The sequence below is a fragment of the Gasterosteus aculeatus genome, chromosome 9, assembly GCF_964276395.1.
Source record: "Gasterosteus aculeatus chromosome 9, fGasAcu3.hap1.1, whole genome shotgun sequence".
NCBI classification, from domain to species: domain Eukaryota; kingdom Metazoa; phylum Chordata; class Actinopteri; order Perciformes; family Gasterosteidae; genus Gasterosteus; species Gasterosteus aculeatus.
In genome coordinates, this window is record NC_135696.1 from 7847695 (window position 1) to 7861146 (window position 13452).

The 13452-nt window shown below is 40.0% G+C and overlaps 1 protein-coding gene, 1 long non-coding RNA gene and 1 other non-coding gene across 10 annotated transcripts; 1 reads left to right on the forward strand and 2 right to left on the reverse strand.

The window, feature by feature from the left end:
• Positions 1–308: 308 nt before the first annotated feature.
• Positions 309–9007, reverse strand: ift56 (intraflagellar transport 56). Of its 8 annotated transcripts, none has more exons than XM_040186405.2 (19): positions 8795–9007; positions 8588–8631; positions 8342–8479; positions 7420–7512; positions 7150–7264; positions 6783–6832; positions 6366–6511; positions 5009–5180; positions 4524–4598; positions 4313–4415; positions 3889–3944; positions 3379–3432; positions 3224–3287; positions 3050–3138; positions 2690–2773; positions 2523–2592; positions 1619–1725; positions 687–820; positions 309–586 (listed from the first exon to the last, which is right to left on the reverse strand). In XM_040186405.2, the coding sequence occupies exons 2-19, from the start codon at positions 8588–8590 to the stop codon at positions 475–477; spliced, it is 1665 nt and encodes a 554-aa protein (XP_040042339.2). In that variant the 5' UTR covers positions 8591–8631; positions 8795–9007; the 3' UTR covers positions 309–474. The 8 variants fall into 8 exon arrangements, with proteins under 8 accessions (XP_040042339.2, XP_040042336.2, XP_040042335.2 ...); XM_040186402.2 differs by having other exon boundaries at positions 3379–3474; XM_040186401.2 differs by having other exon boundaries at positions 3379–3474; positions 8330–8479; positions 8795–8957.
• Positions 9008–9243: 236 nt separating this feature from the next.
• trnar-ccu (transfer RNA arginine (anticodon CCU)) lies at positions 9244–9316 on the forward strand. Its single transcript has one exon. It is a non-coding gene; the product is annotated as a tRNA-Arg (tRNA).
• Positions 9317–9868: 552 nt separating this feature from the next.
• LOC144383311 (uncharacterized) lies at positions 9869–12558 on the reverse strand. Its single transcript, XR_013450664.1, has 5 exons — positions 12310–12558; positions 11598–11717; positions 11292–11358; positions 10493–10552; positions 9869–10014 (listed from the first exon to the last, which is right to left on the reverse strand). It is a non-coding gene; the product is annotated as an uncharacterized LOC144383311 (long non-coding RNA).
• Positions 12559–13452: the final 894 nt, after the last annotated feature.

A 13452-nucleotide genomic window follows, 5' to 3' on the forward strand; every position in this document is an offset into this window, starting at 1 on the left:
CAACATTTAGTTTCAGCCCCACACACATGCAATGTGTCCAGTCCCGTTGAGGTGACAAATTTGAAGGCAACGGTATTGAAACGTAAAGTAAAATACTTAGTTATTAATTGCAGAATACTTTAGTTTATTTGACATCACCATCGTTCTTTAGCACTTAAAATGCTAGTAATTCATTTTTATCATGCTCTTATTTCTTTATTTTCCCCTTCCTCTGTGGTATTTGCTCATATCTTTTGCCTGATTTCTGTCGCATAACTGTACTACATTTCATACAAATCAATCAGTGACAAAACTGCAAAACTCATAAATAAAATAACAAAGTAACATTTTAATAGAAATACCTAAGAACAAAGGATTTCAATTCAAAACATACATATTTTCACAATAAGTGTGGCAGAGATAATAGTTCCATATTTCTGCATAATGTAGCTGCTCTTGATGTCAAGAGCTGTAGTTCAGTACACAAAAGTCTCACTAGAGGAGGACTCTGTTGTCTTTGGCCCACTTCCTCAGAGTTCTGATGATGTACTCAACCTGAGGGTTTCCTGAATTTCGTAGCAGAGACAACACCTCTTTAAGTGTTTCCCTAGAACACAAACACATGAGAAAACAAGATTTGATCAAGAGTTTTTTGGTAATTTGTAATGCTACAATCACATTATTGCAACAGAAAGAGACAAACATACTTGGACTCCTTGTTTGCCAGTATGAGCTGGAAGACGCCGACACAAGCCCCTCTCTTGCCCTCCGAGTAGTTGGATCCTGGGTCCAGTTTCTCCAGTGCATCAAATGCTTTAGCTGCATAGTAGAACTGACCCATCTGATTCAACAAAGTGTGCACAAAAATTACTTCTAAAGCACAAATTATTCCACCTATTTACCAAATGAATACATTGTCTTTTTAAATTTATTCAGCGGAAGAAAAACTTCGAAAAAAAACATTCAAAAATAAATAAATATGGCAGGCAACAGAGCAGAGCTAAAAAATGTTAAAAAAATACAGAGCAAAAACCTGTATGACACCAAAACAAGCTGGTAGAAAATAAAAGGGGACATTTGGAACTCTAGATTAGATTTACAATTGACATATACCAGTTAAAAAAAACAGTAAATTGACAGAAAACTAATCAACAACTAATTTTTTTAATCAGTCATTTTGAGTAACTTATTCTGAAGCAGAATAAGCTTCTCAAACATTTAAATATTCAACCGTTTCTTATTTTTATATGATATCTCTAAACCTTTTGCTTTTTTCCTGTTGGAAACGATCAGCAAATTAACCAAAAATGGATCATTAGTTAGAGCACCAGACATTAATTCAAAGGAAAATAGCGACTAGACATTCACACGAGGGCTGAGAAAAGCTTATCAATTTGTTGATTATATTGAGAAAAGTCAACCACAATTTCCCAGATGTCAATGTGACGTCTTCAATTACTTCTTTTGTTGGACCGAGACCCAAATCTTTAAGATATTAACTACACAATAATACTTGAGATACTACTTAAACAATTAATTATTAAAATTGCGGGCATGCATTGACCAATCTTTCCGGGCAAAAATGAATTAATTTCCGATGAATTCATGAATGAGCTTTTAAGCGATCCCCCGAAGTCACCTTGTAGCAGTCGTTGGCAATGAGCTGCAGCAGGCTGAAGGAATTGGAGGAAGTGCCCATCTTCAGATAGAGCTCCCAGGCAAGCCGACCTCTCTGGTTCATTATGTCTGACAAGAACAAGATGAGTGTTCAATCATCCATCATTCGCAGGCAGCCTCAGCATCTTTTATGGATTCAGATTTGGAAAATGTGAAACACCTGAGGGCAGGTTTTATTGATGTGGATTAAGCCAAGAAGGGGAGAAATATCTTTTAATGGAGATATCTTTATATCAGAGCTGCTGAGGTGCAGGAGTGGACCTAGCCTAAGGCTAGAAATACTCCAGTTTGACTCAGCCTCAGTGAACAACTACACAGGGTTCTTCGGTCGTGCTCTCTCCAACCTAAGATCTGTGAGAGCATTCTTCATGCTGTCATGTCATCGTGGACCGTGACTGTAAATTGTTTCAGGTCTATCTGAATAAAGCCTCTGCTTTGTGCAACGGGTGCTAAATGCAGCGAACACGTGGGGACTGGATGCTATTGCCCCAGTTGTAATATAAAGTATTGAGGCTCACGCTGGCGGCTCGTTGCACTGAAGAGTTCTATTATCAATTCCCATTTAATAAATAACATATCAATGCTTTGCCAGACACACGTTCAGAGTTGAAAAACTGGACAAAACCTTGGATTTCTCAGGTATATTTTGTTTGTTTTTGGTTCTCACTCTTATTATCTTTTTTTTTCTCAACTTGGCTTTATTATCAATCTTCATTATTAAATCAATCTATAACAACTACTGACATTTAAAATAAATAAATTCTGCCCTGTAATGTTTGTTTGTGTTGATGATTCATTCAAGTTTGTGCTACAGGAAAGGTGGTTGGAGATTAATATAGTATCAGCAGTAGGACTGGTGTACATACAGCATCGTGCCAGCCAGCTGAGGTAAACATAGTCATTCTTGATCTTTTCATTCTGAATCAGGAGAAAAACCTGAAAGAAATATTCAAATGAGTCCAAAACAATAGTCATCAGAATTGATCGAAGTCTGTAAATTGCTGTTGTGTAGATGTATGATGAAGCAAAGTACCTCTTCTGCTTCTTTGTAGTTGCCCAGTGCTGCTTTTGCCTGAGCATAGTTGAAGTTGAACGTATCATCGTTAAAAAAGTAACCCTGGGAATAAAAAGCACAATAATTCCTCCAGAAAAAAGATAAGTGTTCACATGTTCAACTAAAAGCAGATACAAAAGTCCATAAACACACATGGACACACACACACACCAACAAAATGTGCTGCATCTGTGAAGCTCCACTCATCCGAAGTGACACTTGTGCCCTCATGTGTGGGAGTCTCTTTATATACTCAGCTTCTTACATACTTGTAACTATGTAAAGTATTCTCACTGGAATACACCATTTAATGTGTGCCTGGTACTGAGCAACACTAACCTTGACTGAGTTTAGATATATGAGAACATCTTCAAACTGTCTCAAGAGGAAGAAGCAGGAGGCCATGCATTGTCTGCCAGGAATAGTATCTGAAAGGGAGAAATCTGTTACACACACACATTCTCACCGCGTTGCTTTAAAAGCTCATATTGATCAAATTTCTATTCAATGTACCACATTCGCTGGCCGAGCCTCCGACCAACTGAAAGAACTGCTGAGCGATTTTTAGGTGATCACTCTGAAAGAGGACAAGCACAACGGCAGATATTGGTCGCTCGGACTGACTGCTCACATTTCTTTGTGTGTGACTATTTAACAGAAATACTCACCGATCCAATTTCTTGTCCCAAAGCCGCATTTACCACTCCTTTCAAAATATACTCCTGAGAAAATAAAAGATCTTTGTGTGATGTCTTGTCTAGTCCCTTTATGGTGAAAGAAATTAAAAAGGGAGACACCGATTATCTTGATAGAAGACACTTTAAAAGAAACAGTTCACTTGAGGATAAAATACAGGTTAATAAAGAGTAGATATATGCATTATAAATATATATATATATATATATATTTCTTTATTTTTATTCACTAGGATTTTTATTAGCTCCGTTTAACCAGGCATGATTCTAGATTTTCAGTGTACACTTTCTTTCCTGTAAAAAGTGTAACTTATAAAAAACAAATAAAATGACAAAGCAGTATTAAGCTACAGTTGAAGCTAAACAGAGCAACTGTTTTGGGGTGAAATTCAGCAGCTCCAGTGTCTTTTTAAGATAAAATAGTTACATTCTGTTATAAAAAAAAAGTGCACATTTAAAAACCCAACGTCACTGAATCATCACCTGAGGGGTTGTGGGAACCAAATCTTGAATGAGGTTAAAAGCTTCCTGGACATCATCTAGAGATATACAAATACTCATGAGAATCAATGAGCTGGGGAAAACTGACACTTAAAACCTCCATGATGCATTTACATGCCAAAATATACATCAGCGTGGCATAGAATAATGTGATCTTCTTGTGTTGTACATCATTGGGTTATTTTAAGATTACCTAAAAAGGATTAGAGAGGAGTGTGATTAATGTAATCAACTTATCCATGATACGGTATAATACTAATAAAAATACTTTCATTTGATATAGGTCTAGGTAAAAGAAATTGTATCTTCAGTTCTTCACCAATCATTTGGACATCTGATACGTTTCAGTAGAAATATTTTCCCTGTTTAGTTTGTTCTAGAAACCTGCAATAACATGGCTGACCACCTTGTCTGAGATAGTAGATGACCAGGTTGAGTCTGGCCTCGGGGATCACATGGATCAGAGGAGGCAGCACCTGCAACGCCCCCTCCCCTCCCCGAAACACCACCTGCAGCACACGGGTGAGAGATTCAATGGTGGAAAAGCAACATGGCAGTCCCTAGTGTACGCAAACACACAGACCTACACGTGCAGTTACAGCACGGGAGGAGCTTACCAGGTTGTGTAGGATAAGCTCCTTAGCGAACTCAAAGGAGCAGGAGGAGATGTCGATCAGGTTCTTTAACTCAGCCTAAGAGGGAGCGAGGAGACACACACGTCAAACCTGCCGCCATCTACTCTCAATGAAAAGGACAAGTAGTCACTGACACGACAATAAGGATGCATTACTTATTAAATTAAATGTAAAAACACAGTACAAGGCTATTGCTCTAATTTTAAATATAAGCCTTTGTATTCATTTGTTGGATTTTTTTAATACAAACCTATGCAACCACAAACAACGGTTTTAAAATAAAAATGTTTGAAAAAGAAGTTAGCTTTTCCCACTCATTCCCACATTTGGGTCGCTCTATTTTTACAGATAGTGACAGTCCTCGTTCACACAAAACTTTAAAATGTGTGTATGAAAATGTGAGGACACACCGTACGAGGGCCGACCAAAATATCAGCCTAGGTGCGCTGCAACTACGGCCCGAGTACCTCCGCTGCCTTTCCGTTGTAGAGCCTGAAGTGGTTGCAGGCCTTCAGGTTGAGGGCGATGGTGGAGTCCGGTATGCTGTGCAGGTACACTGCCAACACCTCCTGGGACACATCGTAGTAGTCCAGCTTGTAGTAGCACAGAGCGACGTAAACCTTCAGTGCGAGGAAATCTCTGAAAGAGAACATGAAATGTGGGTGTGAAACTGGCCTTCGGCCTTATATTTGTGGCTGAACACAATATTTCAGATTTTCGTGGTGTTTAGAACGGGACATTTTGAAATGATTACCAGTGTCATGAAGTCGACCCCTCACTATTATCGAAGGTTGCTTGACATTATAGTCTGTATTGTGACTACCCCTCCTTTCCTCTGGGGGTCTATATCCTGTTTACTGGCTCGTCTTTGTCTTGCAGGATGAGCCTGGTGCTGTTGCAGGTACGTCAACACGTACACACGGATGCTCCCTTCCTTGGCTGCTGCAGTTTGCTTCTGATGTCTTCACACATGCTGACATCACTGATCACTGACTCTCAGTGTTTGTTAAACAATACATGTGCTTAGTTAATGCTTTACACCAGCCTAGTCTCCCGTGTAATACTTTTTTTTCTTGTTTTGTTACCCACGTGGGACAAAGAGGGCCAGAGATTACTTAGAACTTAACTGTGATAGTTTGTAGGAATCTTTAGCACTATTTCTGTTTTCTTTCATAATTAACATAGCATTGCAACCAACTAGAGATGTTATTATTGTAGATTATTGCAAATGTCAAATGACAAGGAGTTGTGGCAGGAAGTAATAGACAGGAGAAAACTGAGGTGCCAAACTGGTTTTGAAAAGCATTTGCAGTGTAGCAAAGACCCAGAACATCAGGGCTTGTACAATGGGCCAGTACACCACATCTTTTGGTTGTACAACTTGGATATTTTTGCATTTATCTGTTAGCATTTGGAAGAAGTAGTGACAGCAAGACTAATTTCCAGTCCAACGGATGCACCGTGACATACAGATGCCACAAAGCCGGGAATAGATCTCTGAGAAGAGGCACACTCAAGGGCTTTCATGTTCTTATCCACGCTACTTGAGAGATAATATATCATCGTGAGAGCAAGCTCGCTCAGCAGGCTGGCCGTAATGACACTTGAATTATCTTCACGGTTGCATAAGGCGCGATGCTCAAATTAACGCGATGCACCTGTCAAGGTGGTCCGGAACGACACGTGCACCCGAGAGCAGCGGAACCGTGAGACTAATTTCCCAAAGTAAAAGGCGGAGGAGAGCGCGCACACACACACACACACACACACACACACACACACACACACACACACACACACACACACACACACACACACACACACCTGTTCTGCAGTAGGAGACGTTTATAGATGTCGATGGCCTCCTGGTAGTGAGAGCGCATGTAGTGGATGGATGCCAGGCTCAGCTGGTCCTCGGTCACATCCTCCAGGTTCTGGTGGAAATCCATCAACCTCTTCTCATCGTTGAACTGAGACACAATATGAAGATAACACATCAAATCATTTCTGTTTATGTGCCTAAAAATAGATCACAAGCTCCTGAAATTGTCTCTATAGATTTTGAGATAATATTGCTATAACTAACTGTTCTGAGAGTGCTTATTAAATGACATACAGATCTGTATGACAATAACCTTTATTTAGAGTGCAGGGTCACTCAGCATTGATTGAATAACAATCAAGAGCAGGCATAAAAGAAAATTAAACACACATAGTGAAATAAAATGGCAGTTTTCAAACCTTATGAGCCAAGTGGAAGAGTAGTCGGTTTTGAAGGGGCGACATTGGCGCTACAGAAATGTAGTGAGACAGCAAAATAACATGAAAATAAGAGGCACAATTAATGAACAAACATCATAAACATAACTGAAGACAATAACTGAGAAGTGAACAAATGGGAAATAAAATTGTACCAAAAATTGCTGAATCGAATTCTTTGTGCTAGTCAAGCTGCAAAAATAGTATTGGCAAATACTTGCTGTTGAAAGTCATTTTTATACTTCCTGAATAAAACCTGGCGCAATTTCAAGTGTCATTGCACAATATGCCAAACGTGTCGTGGTTAGAATACAGTGCAAAGGAGGACTCAACAAATGTAACCACCTACCTTTAGATGCAGCCTCCTCGGCCTCTTGATAGAGACCGAGAAAAAACAGTGCACAGGCCAGAAACACCCACACCTCAGCAAGGCAGTCAGGCTTCAAGGTCAGAGACTTGTACTCCTGTCACAATGTGAACATGAAATATCACACATGTGATTAAACTCAAGCTCACATTGTTATGCATTTATCCAGAAATTATTCAGAATAATTGGTTATTGAGCCATGTGGCAAACTACTTGGATACATTCAGACACACATATACAATAAAGAAGTACCTCCATGGCTCTCTTGTAATCACCCAGGTGGAAAGCGCAGTAGCCAATCCAGAGGTCTGCATGCTCCTGTTTTTCTCCAATACTTCTTTGAAACTGGAGATGACACAGCAACAAATCAGCAGCACCCAGTAATACAGTGCTGTCTGTAACACAGACGTGGGAGTGAATCGATTTGTGAAAGTTAAGTTCCAGGGGTTGATACATTATAATCTGCGGGAAAAATAATAAAATAATAGTTATCCCATTTATGAAAAGCTACAGGAGCAAGGTAACTCAGTAGTTCTAGCTCAACAAATAACTCAGCTGAATCATCACATTAAAAAAAATAGGACATGTAATAGGACATTTCAGCTTAATTTCTTAATTTTTAACGATGATGGTCTAATCACGTAATTTCCTAAATCAGGCTCGGGACCCAAAGATGGGTTGCCGCAGAATTTTTAGGGTCACTAAACACATTTTTGAAATTTCTTTTAGTCTTCTGACCCATTAATATCTAACACCTTTGAGCCACATTTTCCAATTCCAAAATTATTTTTTTACCTGTGTGGAAACAAAACAAATGACTTCACTGGTTAACTTTGCCTGGATTCATATATTTGGTTTACTTTATGAATGACTTAATGAGTGATGTGTTTTCAATAGTACATGCACAAATGAAAGTGTGTTGATAATTGGAATAAAGCTCACATGGCTTTGATAAACTGATCATTTATTTTAGCATTTACTAACATTACATTTGTATTGAACCGAGTCAAGTTCTGCTTAATTGAAATCCCGCTCCTGTACGATTCATTACTTGTAACAATAATAATCATGTGAGATTCTATTCGCGCTTTTTTCAAAGCGCATTTTTCCAACTCTACAAATGGCTTAGGAGTTATTCAGCCACAGTGAAGCACACAGAAACCTGTGTAGGCACCTCCAACAGCGTGAAAGCCCCGAGGTAGTCTCTCTGCTGCAGGTATTCCTCCAGGGGGGGAACCTTCGTCTTCTTCTTCTTCTCACTGAAGCTCACCGGCGTCTCCGCACCAACGGCTGGCTTCATGCGAGAAAGGATCTGCCGGGGCACAAAACGTTTACGTTTCTTTAAGTTGTCTTAGAACTATAATCTGGTCGGGTCGTCCATGCGACGCCATTTCAGAAATATGTAGAAACACGAACTTACCATGTCGACCGGTGTCTCCTAGCTAGGACTTGTTTATCGCTAGCCTAGGTAACGACACACAGACCGTTTACGTTAGCTGGTACGCTAGCTAACCTCACCTACCGTTAGCTATTCAACCTCAACGGCATCCAATATTCAAGCTAATGTGACTAAATACAAGCATCTTACTAACACGGCACTTAAGATAATAGTTAACACGTTAAGCACCTTTTTCTGAGGGATATTAATGGATGATCGGGGTTTAATGTGGAGTAGTTAGTTTATCTTTCCGCTTTCATATTTTCAAATTAAAGGGCACAAGCAAAGGATCTGACAATGCAGTGGGGAAGTTAACACCTGCTCGGGTTAGAGTCCCTACCACGGCCCTCTTTTGAAAACATCTGAGCAGCAATTGCCATCTTCAAACAGAAAGTTTCTGACACGGTGGCGATTTTAGAAAACATCTCTCGTAGGAAATTTATTTTGAAGTCAACAGGAAACAAATCAACTCTTCTTCATTGCACTTTATAGAGTAGTTTGTTCGTTGCTTGGCAACGGAATGGAAATAAACGGCTGCGGCCATGCGGTTTTTAATTATGACTGCCTCGATGCAAGCCACGGCCATGAAACACAGAGACATGAATTTATTCTTACACTATTGATAGTTTAGTTGATCAGCCCCAGTGGCCTAATGGATAAGGCACTGGCCTCCTAAGCCAGGGATTGTGGGTTCGAGTCCCATCTGGGGTGTGAATTTTACAATTAAATATACAATTTGTTCACGAGGTTATGGTTTGACTTGTCAGGTAGGACGCACGATAGATTTGTACATGTGCTTGCACAGGACCCATTCATGAATTATTTCGTAATGACACTGATGTTGTGCGCTGTGTCTTCAGTGTGTAATCTCTTTGAGAGCCATTGTTTTGTAGTTAGTATTTAAATAGCATTTGCAAGATAAATTAAGAAACGTGTTCTGGTTTACATAGTCATTCTTGACTAATTAGGTAATACTGTAGGCACCTGGAGATTAAAGGGCATAGCCAGGTACAAGCCCACTGTGCACCGGGGCGAGATATTGTTTTTTTCCATTATGAGAGTATTGATGTAATGTTTCCAAAGGTCTGCATGTGCCATCTGCCCTCTTTATGCATAAAAAGAACAAACCTGTGGTGAATCAGTGGCCCTTTGACACAAGAGTATCACGCACAAGGATAAATTGCCACTACAATCCTTTATCCATTGCTTTGTGAGGACTGGCTAAATGAATATTTGAATTTTAAGCAGATTGACACAACAATGTATGAATAACCAGCCAACTTTATTGATTTCTCAGCAAAATTATGTTCAGGTGTCTTATGTTTTGATCGGGCCAGTCAGAGCTCTTGCATCCTCATTGTAGGTCTGCAGAATGGCCTTCAGGAGCAGTCTGGGTACTCGAGCGCACACTAGAACAGAAATAAGTGAAAATATTTTATTAGAATGCTTGGTTAATTTTGACATTTATCCTCTGGCAGCTTCTAAAGAAACTAGCTCTGAGAGTGTACAATACTGTAGGATCTTAACATTTAAAACAAAGCTATGTAACAATTGGGCGAAGGCAGGATTTCTCATTTAACAGCCAAGTAGTAAATGGTCAAAAATGAACTGGTGCCCTGTACTTTTCCTTTCAGTGATCCTTCTTAGTTACCAACATTTACTCTAATGCAAAGTTAGTAATCTGCCAACTATTGGTTGATTCTCTGCCCAAAATGTATTAAGTCTACAAACTCACTTCTCTATCAAGAACTATACACAGCTTTTAAACAAAGTACCAGTACCTGCATTTCTTCTAGTGAAGTCATTAATTGTCATTGTTTTTAAGTTACATTTTTTAGTGCTTTTTAAAGCGCTATATAAATAAAATCCTGGTTTCACACCACTCACCTCTGGAAGTAAAGTCAAACCAGATGAGCTACCTGGAGATGCGTCTCCAGAGTGCCAACCCTGTTCAGAGACAAGTTTTGCTTGTTTAGTTCTTCCAAAAAACATTTTTGCCATCAACGGGTCAAATAAGGAGTCATGAGAAGAAATTGTTTACAGGAGGCAAAGGGGGAAGTGCCCCTTTGCATTTATAAGGTTGAATGTGGCTCAGGTCACTATCAAACGCCAGTCAAGGGACAGCAGTCCTCATGGTGTTAGCGAAAACCCGGCCAAGTCACTCTGGCACACTTCCGACACCTAAACACCCACAAGATTGGTGCCAGGCTTTAATTGTGTGCTGTATGTTGAAGTTTAATGAAATAAGCCCTGCGTTGAGTAAACATTAAGTGCAGTAATATTTAGCAAAACGCTAAAATAGTCTAGTAGTACAAATGCACAAGAGAAAGTCACTCAACCAAAGCTGTTGTATTGGAAGTAGAAAATAGGAGTGACAGATTAAAAAGTGTCAGGTTCTTTTATCAGAACGACATCAATATGCCAACAAAAGCAATGTCCCCCCCCCCCCCCCCAACTTTCCACAACATAACAACTTAAATAGTTCACATCTTAAATAAAGCGATTCATTTGATATCGGCAATTTCAATGGTTCACCATTTTCCACCAACAAAATAGTGGTTATTTTTGACCCAACTGAGGCTCTAGCAGCAAGACACATGTGTACTTCATTTAGTAGTTTAGTTGCAACTTCTAATTTGGCACTACTTAAATATGACTCAAATTTGCTTATTTTTCATTAACTAACCAGTTCCTTGTCGGCCACAATGGACCCTGCTGCGGTCAACGGGTCTTCATCCGGTTACAGCACAATCCTGGAGGGAAAAACACACGCAAATTACATACCACAAACATTAGAATAAACAGTTCAAGCAAGGACCTACAAGTAGACTGTTTAAGGTAAAGTCTCAAACTTGTGCAGGAGCAGAAGCCATTTTTCACACCGTACCACTACACGATTAGCCTGTAAATCAGTTTAAGAAATCCCTCTTTAAATAAAATCGTTCTCTTTTGCGTTTGATTCAACAAACTTTTTTTCAGCGTCAAGACTCACAGGCTTTCTTCATGCGTGGACAAAGACATCTGGAAGTCCAACTGGGTTCCTGCAGAAAGGACCTTCAGCTCATCCTTGATCAGCTTAACAACCAGACATCACGTCCGAGTAGTGGGAGAGCTGGAAGGAAAAGGGGGAAATGAAAAAAGGGTTAGGCTTCGTTAAACACGAAAACACGAGTACAAAAATGAAGGATGAGAATACCACTGCTGAGAGAAACGCGCTGACGCTCCAGGACATTTGGTTACATTTACAAATCTCCGTAACTCTTGATGCGACACGTGGCCAAATAGCCACAGAAGACAGGCCCGCGCAAGCTATTAAAAGTTTTTTAAAAATGCGTAAGAAAAAGGAGAGATATCGACCACGTTTGGTGGGCAAATCTATTCGATATGATGGTGTATTCCATATGGAAAGCGCATATTAAATATTTTTATAAAAGGATTGTGACATTTAAATACCAAACGCTTGTTATTTAAATCGAATACAAACCGGGACCTTTTTAGTATTCAATTAAACGGGTTACTTACATTTACACTTTACAATCTACACTTACGTTACTTACGTTGTACGTCCTTATGTTAATGAGTGAGTCAGTTTCACAGACTCGACGTCAACGAACGTTAATTATCTATAGTTGAGCAATACGGTGACGACTTTACTAACACGTGAATGTAAAAGAAACCAGTGCCGAAAACCATTTGTATCTCACCAAGTGAACACGCTGCGTTGCCATGAGGTCGCCGCGGAGAGAGAGGCGGCGAACGGAAGTAACGTCGAAGTTATAGCGGATCTACTTCCGCATGACGTATTACATTCGCGCCCTGAGTCCTGCCTGTCAGGTGCCAGCGGGCAGCCTGAGCCCCTGAGACTGCGAGAACATCCGCTCGCTGCAGCGACCAGAGGATGTCTTATAGCAGGGGCCTCCCCAGTAACAGTATCAGTGTACTTTTTAATATACCTGAAAAAATGTAGTATTTCACAGAGCATTATATGACCAAAGAATGTCCCTAAACACATTTTGGCGTAAGCAAGAATGGCTTGAGACTTGTTAATTCATAGATATCTTATTATCTGATTCTGTAACGAGATTAGCATTATTATTTCTTTTTTTCTTTACAATGATCCCAATGCTAATTGATTCACTGTTCTAATGATTATAGGATCTGCTGGCTCGTCTTGGTTCGGTCCGCGGGGACCTTACAGCTCACCTGTCAATGTTATTTTCTACCATTCAGGCTTTCAACCTAAAGTTGATTCATCCATGACAGTCAAATAGCAGACAGGAAAACAGGACTTCAAACTCTCACCACTTGACTCTCAAGCTCAAATGGAAATACATGTACTAAGCAAAACACCACAGGACAATGCGAGGAGGCCTCACTGACTTGTTGAATTGCAAATCGGTGTCCTTGTTTATTTTACTTCTGGCGGTTGACCTTGGTCAAGCCATTGCTTGCTATTAAGATAGAATTTAGCATAATTTACATGAGCAGAGAAAAACGTTCAGTCACATCAGGAGACATTCACTGACTTATATGAGCAGGCAACCCACACCTGAAACACAGGCTTCACCCTGAACAGCTTCGCATTCATCTCTAATATTACCTGCAGACTTTAACGCCATGGTTGGATTGTCGTTTTGAAAATGCTCTTCATTGCGAGTGTATCTGCACAGTATGGGAAGCATGGACATGTGCCACTATCCTACCCGTTGGCTTCCGGCTCAACGGCACTGAACGGAGCATCACGCACATCTGTCTCCCATCAATGAACCTTGGGTTGAAGAGGGATTGAAAAATGCAGCAAAAGGGAAGTTTGAGGGGGGGTTCTGGATTGGTCTCTACAGAAATGT